Below are 7,582 nucleotides of genomic sequence, written 5' to 3' on the forward strand. Positions count from 1 at the left end.
GTTTACAGCTGTTTCTCTTCATTTTGAGTTGTGCCCCATCAGCAAATGAAGGTCCCACTGGCTTTTCTCCCATGGGCTTTACTCCATTCGTGTTATCATGGTCAACTCTACTTTGAGGAGGCAACTCTTCCCCAGTAGCATTTTGAGTGCCTTCCAACCTTAGGGGCTCATTTTCCAGCACTATATCTGACAGTGTTTCTCTGCTATTCATAAGGTTTTCAGTGACAAAGGTTCGGAAGTAGTTCATCACTTTTTCTTCCTAGTCTGTTTTTCTTTGGAAGCTCATCTGAAACCTGTCCACCATGGGTAACCCTGCTGGTATTTAAAATACCGGTGGCATAGCTTTCAGAATCACAGCCACTCACAAGCCATCACAGTACGACAAACTGACAGATGATTGGTGGCTGTTATGGGTGAGTTTATCTAATTTTTGACCAAATTTAGCAGGCCAGTTTTAAGTTGATAATTTTTTATGGCCCACAAATATGAATTTTGACAGAAAAATTGTTCCCCACCCTGCTTTAGAACATTGGAGTTGGGGCAGTGGGAGATCCTTCTGCACTCTTGATTTCAGTTTTGAAAAGTTTGCACTCATTTCTCACTAATTTTTAAGTTAGTATTTATAAATGTACATACCCATTGATAGTGCGGTAGCTCCATAGCACAAGCACTGGACTGTGAACCAAAAGGTCAGTGGTTTGACCTCACCAACCACTCCACGGGAGAAAGATGGAGCTTTCTGCTTCCACAAAAATTTAAAGCCTTGGAAACCCCAGTTGGAACCGACTCCACAACATTTAACAATGATAAATACCCACTGATGCAGTAATTCTATATGTAGCAATTCTGTCTCCTGCAATTTATTTCCTTATTACAATGTTTTGAATTTGGAGGATAGAAAGGTTTATAAACTTCATTCACATGCTCCACGCATATAACTTTATGAATACCCATAGGAATTTTGAGGGGAGTTACTTTGTTTAAAATTTACATGATGAAGAAGATAAAAACTTTGAAGTATAAACTATTTTCTTTTGATTTGTGTATTATAAATTTCATTTGAATGCTGTGGTAGCTATAGGCTAAAGCATTAGACCCCAAGGTTGGTTTGAGCTGCCAGGTTGGCAGTTAAAACACATGAGCCGCTCCTTGGAAACTCTAAACAGGGTTGCTGTGAGTCAGAACCGAATGGCTGTCACCTAACAACAACAACAACAATATTGCTAATCTATGAAGACACACTTAATTTTTCCAGATGATTTGCAATGTTTGTTTTAACTTTCATAGAAAGCATAATTATTTTTTACAGGTTCTAAATTATATTTGCTGTAGGGACTCAATACATAGATTAAATTTTAACTTTGAATTTGTACATAAAAAGGAAAAAATGGCTAGTGTGATGCACTGATACAAGGGAGTTGCGAAAAATTTGATTCTTTTCTAATTACTTTTTTCTGCAAACTTTTTGCCTTTTGTATGTTTGTGTGTGTGTGTTTTGTTTCATTAGACTAATGCAATCTGAGTGTTATAGAGGATCTTGGAGTAAAAACTGCCATTGTTACACTCTATTAACTTACTGTATATATATAGTAGTGTTCTTTATGCTTTTTATGTGTAACCAGTAATTCATTAGGAGGAGTGCAAGTTGAACAATATATGACTAAGGTAGAGGGTTGGAAGAAACAACATTGGTAACCCTATAGTCAGAACCATCAGGGTGATTGCTGGTATTGAGCTGAATGATTAATGCCTTAAGTGGCTGAGTCATGAACCAATTTATCTGCTCATTTAGAAACTTACTTGGAAGCCCTTAGAATCGTTTACTTAAAGAAAATATTCCTCTGTTTTTGTGTGCTTGTGCACTCGTGTGTGTGTGTGTGTGTGTGTTAAATATGAAACAGAAACTCTTGCCTTGTATTACATGATGACTTAGTGACTTAGGTTAATTCAGGCACAAAAAGTACTGTTGTATAGATGGGCTGAAAGAGATAAATACTAGAATGCTTATTGTCACTTTATGATAATCATTCAAATAAATGAAAGTAGGGCAAGAGGAAGGAGGCAAAAATCTAAATGTCTACCAACAGAGGACTAGTAAATAGTGTTGCAGCAGTGCAAATACAAAATCAAACTGTGGCTGTATGTGCCAGATGGAAAACAGCATGTAGAAAAGTGTATGTAATACGAAACTGGAATCTGATCAATACATGTATACATGGAAGTTGTAGACTCTTTTTTTTTTTTTCTTTTTTGAATGCTCTATCAAATATCGATAATTATATTCTGCAAAGGATTACAGATCCAGTGACTTCACTAATGGTGTAGTTTTCATCCACCCATACTGACAGATAAGCACACATACATTCTCTAAGCACAAATTATATTCACAAATAATTTTTTGCTTAAAGACAAAACTCCTATTAATAATCATAATGGGAATTTAGTTATTTAATGCAATCACTAGTCTAAAATACTGTCAATAAAATCCAAACAGTTAGCTCACAAAACCAGTATTATATTCACTGGACATGCATTAATAATAATTATACAGTTTAACATTATACCATAAAAGGAATTGAATAAAAAAAATTTCTGTAATTTTTGGTGATTTTGAAATTTCATGGCACAGATTACCCAAAAAAACTATAAAAGCAGGTTTTAAGTATCTTCAATAAAATGGTAAAAAATTGGATACGTTTTTGACATTTTTATATTGGGCTGAAGATTTAAAACATCAAGTTGGCCCTAATTTGACAAAATTGACAGATAAATATTTACATTGACCAAACACATTTTAGTTACAGTGATACTGAGGGACTATTCTTTTCTATCAAAAACCTTTGGGGTTAATTTCTCAATGCAAACATGTCTTTGTAAGTACTGTGACAATACAGACTTTGAAACATCCATATAATCAGGACAGGGATGGAAAATAATACACAAGTCAATTTTATTTCTGACCTTTTTGTCAGCATACAGTCTTCTGGCTCCCAAACACCTAACATATAAAACTCAATAAAAGGAGTAGAATTAATTTACTATCTGGCATTCTATAAAATCATTTTTCACTACAAGGTAGGCCATAGCTCAAGCTTTTTTTTCTTAACCTCATGGCTTCAAATGGATTTATTCCAGGTTGAGAATTTGCGATCCCACCCCAGATATTGGTTGGAAATGCAAAATATCAGCAGGAGTTCAAACAGGAATGAACCAGTTTAAAGCCCTGGTCACCTCCATTTCTAAAGTATAATGAGGAGAGCACCTAATTTATAAACCGATACAGCAACACAAAATGTTAAACATATTTTTCAAACAGAAGTAAACTTCTTTTTTCATTGTTAGTTCTATGTGCCATGTTATTCTGGAAATTTATGTGGGAAGCAGTGAACATGTCTTGTACTTTTCATCAGGCTAACGTGCAAAATATCTCCATATCTGTGGTATTTCAAGAGGCAAAAATATCAAACACACATAATAAACTGAAATGACAAAAGAACTAGTACTAAAAATAAAAAAGATTTTAAAAAATATTTATTGGAAGACTACAAATGACCAATTTAATTTTCCATCATTAATTTTCAGTGAAATCTGTTTAAAAACCAAGTTCTTAAAGAACCTGAAATTTTGATTCTCTTCTCCAGGATCAGAAATTCCAAAATGACTTTTTTTTTTTTTTAAATAAATAAATAAATAAAAATAACATTGCCTGGCAGTGGACACTAAGTTCATAAAGAATCTCTTCTTAAAGTGAAATATGGAAGAAAATACCATAAAACTAATAATCCTATGAAAATTGTTTTTAAAGTAAATGTGATTATTGGTCTTCATTAAGATCCTATCATTTATATAGAAAATTATAAATATACAAGACTCAGGAGGAAAAAAGTCAGAATACATATCAGAATACAGAATACATTCTGAAGGAAGGCCTAAGAAACTTTGGGGTAGCGGGAGAACTGGATTTTCACTTCAGAATGCAGAACTATGAAAAATTCCTGGACCAGGAGTCCTCTAAAATGGAACCACACTTTGAAAAAAACACAACTTGGACTTTTTCAAAGGAAAGAAAAAGTACTGAATAATTACAGCCCCTTTCCAACAGGAAATCTTAAATTATGGGGGAAAGATTCTAAAAGTGTAAACTAGTCTGGCTCAGAAAGAAAAATTAATGATGGTACATCTGTTAATATTGAAGAACTAGGTTATAAAAGGATTCATTTTCAGAACTGCTTTTCATAAAAGCTCTTTTGTGGGTACATAATAAAGTTCCATGGGTTTGTTCACTTTCCAGTATTTCTCAGTGAGTAATTCCAGATAAAATGAGCCGTTTAATACAATGAACTGGCCATTGGCTGTTTCTATGTAAATGGTATACTGCTTCTCACTGGCTATATCAAAGTTCATCTGGTTTGATTCCCCTTTGCTTTAAAGTTCTTCTAAAGCTAGCTTCACAGCCAGGTACTAGGATAAGCGAAAGTGATCAACAATAGCACTACCTGAAGTCTTTATGTATCTTGTCTGTGCACTATTATCTTTTTCCATAAGTGTGGGATAAGGCCCTGAACACTAGCTAAATTTCACTAGCGCCATCCATGACTGAGTCAGTTGCCACTGACTATTCCATTGTTATTATCAAGCTCAAGCCCAGAATCATCAGATGTTTTGGTCCATTTGTTACTAGGTCTGCTTCCTGATTGCTGTATGTGGCTGCATTACTACAATGTGAACTATCACCACGATCTTCTTCTCCACTGCCATTTTCAATCTGTTGTTTCTTGCCTCGCTATAATCTGTTCATGGCCTGTATCTTCAGTCCTTCCTCCTTGCTCTGACGGAGTGCTTGCTGATTATTGTGCTTGTTGATCCTGGGTAAAATTCTCTCTTGGTGAGCTTCATACTCACGACGACTTGGAGAAATTTTGCTGATGAGGGCATCAAATTTTGGTCTGGCCTTAGTGATCTTTTGGAAACTAGTTTTATCCAACAGGTAGGTCATTCTTTGTTGCCTTCTGAGAGCTATGATAATGCAGTCTGCACAAAAACGATGTAAACACTCCTTTGTAGTCATGGTGTTCTTCAACACGTCTAAACACATTGGGCACATTCACTATGTAGACTTCGAGGTGACACCATGATATCCAAGCCATCTGTTATTGCCTCCTGAGGTGTTCATTGAAGTTCATACAAACTGAGTTTCCATGTTTTGCTTCAAGTCTGAGTTCCATTCATTTGCATAGACTGAGACTTTGTGACTTGTGCCCCAGCCTCCGGGACTCCACTGGCCACAGCCAGAGTGAGACTCAGGTACTAGCCAATGCACAATATGGTGAGCCTTGGCTTCTACAGTGGAGCTTGGGAAATACAACAGGGGATGCTCATTATTCATGAGAGACAGGGAAGCTGGTTCAGCCGGTGCTCTAGGGAGGGTGGGAAGGCAGAAGTTGTATACTCTTAACAATGACTGCTTTTGGGATGGAAGACTGAGGTGAGGAAGAGGTTGAAAATTAGATGGATTTTTATATTATACACTTCTAAGCTGTGGTGGTAATTATTTTATGTGCGTGATTAAAATTATATAGTCTTTCGCATACAAGGAGCTATGGTGGTTCAAATGATTAAGTGTTCAGCTGATAACTGAAAGGTTGGTGGTTTGGTTCACTTAGAGGCGCCATAGAAGATAGACTCTTTCCTTAAAAACTTCAGCCAGTAAAACCCTATGGGACAGTTGCACTTTGTCTCAGTGGTCGTTCTAAGTAAAAATCAACTCAACAGCACCTACAACAATCTCTCATAGTACACAGTAGTCTGAGAACTTTTAAATTCAGACAGTATATCTTTATTCCCAGCACCTAGCCAGTGTCTCCCATTTGTTGTTGTTGTTATGTGCTGTGGAGTCGGTTCCCACTCATAGCGACCCTGTACAGGGTTTCCGAGGCTGGAAATCTTTACTGGAGCCGAAAGCCTCATCTTTCTCCTGCGGAACAGCTGGTAGTTTCGAACTGCTGACCTTGAGGTTCACAGCCCAATTCGTAACCACTACACTACCAGAGCTCCTTGAAACACTTAATAAATATTTGAATGAAGACAAGGTATGGGTGATATATATATATATATATATGACATATGTTATGAATAATTCAGTTAATATTTGACAGCAGTTAAAACTGTCATTTTCATATCTTAAGACCATCTCAAGCTGTTAACTTTGACTGGATGAAGTCTAGTATTTATTTTCCTTTTTCCAGATTTTGTTTGAATTTGAATCTTAGAACTAACTTATCTGACTTTTTTAACATGAAACACTAGCAGTTACAGAATTGTTATATGCTGTCGGGTCAGTTCCAAGGAGTAGTTGGTGAGTTTGAACCCCCGACCTTTTGGTTCAAACCGACTTTGTGGTCCAGTGCTTTATCCCACAGTGCCACACCAAGGACTCCATTACATGATTATGACTGTATTAAAATTATTTTGAGCTCTCTTTTTAATGACCGACTCTGCACAGTCACTACAGCATTCCCTTGAGAAGAAATCTAGCAGGTTTTGTGTGTTTTTTATGAAGCCCAGCTTTATATATACCCTCTTGCCTTTGTGTTTTCATTAGGATTCTGATAACCCTGACCTTCGAGACCGAGGCTATATTTACTGGCGCCTTCTCTCAACGGACCCTGTCACAGCAAAAGAAGTAGTCTTATCTGAGAAACCCTTGATCTCTGAGGAAACAGATCTTATTGAGCCAACTCTGCTGGATGAACTAATCTGCCACATTGGTTCTTTGGCTTCTGTATACCACAAACCTCCTAATGCTTTTGTAGAAGGAAGTCATGGAATCCATCGCAAACATTTGCCAATTCATCACGGAAGGTAAGCAGGTGAATTAGGTTTGAATGAAAAGTGGACTCTGTGAGAATTGGAATTTCCTCATGCTTTTATAGCCTGAAGAAGATCTAGCTGTGCATTCTATAAACCTGTTGCCTTGTGATGAATACTAGTGCGTACTTACACATTGGGTGAAAGACCCCTCTTTGTTTCAGGATAAGAGTAGATAAGAATTATGGTTTTAGAAAGTTGTGATGAAGACCACCTTTTAAATTGATAAGGTCTGAAAGTTGGTTAAATTTCCATTAAGATGAGGGTAGGAATATTATTAGAGTTGAGTACAGCAGGGGAGGGGGAAAGCAGGCTTCAAACAGTTTGTGGAAAAATGGACTTAATCTCCCTGGTATGCAGGTTTAGTTATCTTTATCCTATAACTTTGTTTGAAGCTTATGGTAAATTTAGCAGATACTCCTCATGCTGTAAAGCTAATAATGAGATAATATTTAGAGTAATAGTTTGTCAAACCAATCCAGATTCTATGTGGGCATAGTTTTTCCATTACCTGTAGATAATACATCTTTTTAAACAAGTTAAAATGATTCTATCAGAAGGGAAATTCAATTATAAACAGACTCTCAGGTAACGTGGAACTCTTACTTTACAGCAATTTTGAGTTTTTAATGAAGGAGGAGCAGTGCTGTGAAAAACTCTTTTTAAAATTTTTTTCTTAAATGATTTATTGTGAATTATGTGACAGTTTACATGG

At 36.3% G+C, this 7,582-nt stretch overlaps 1 protein-coding gene across 2 annotated transcripts in view; it reads left to right on the forward strand.

Annotated features, from left to right (window-relative positions):
- The window catches only part of AP2B1 (adaptor-related protein complex 2, beta 1 subunit), a 151,074-nt gene that overhangs the window by 74,064 nt on the left and 69,428 nt on the right, over positions 1-7,582 (forward strand). For both annotated transcript variants that reach the window (XM_006832331.1, XM_006832332.1), the window contains one exon: positions 6,602-6,861. In XM_006832331.1, the coding sequence (XP_006832394.1) occupies positions 6,602-6,861 (260 nt within the window). The remainder of the gene's footprint in view (positions 1-6,601; positions 6,862-7,582) is intronic.

The sequence above is a fragment of the Chrysochloris asiatica genome, unplaced genomic scaffold, assembly GCF_000296735.1.
Source record: "Chrysochloris asiatica unplaced genomic scaffold, ChrAsi1.0 scaffold00007, whole genome shotgun sequence".
In the NCBI taxonomy this organism is placed as follows: Eukaryota; Metazoa; Chordata; class Mammalia; order Afrosoricida; family Chrysochloridae; genus Chrysochloris; species Chrysochloris asiatica.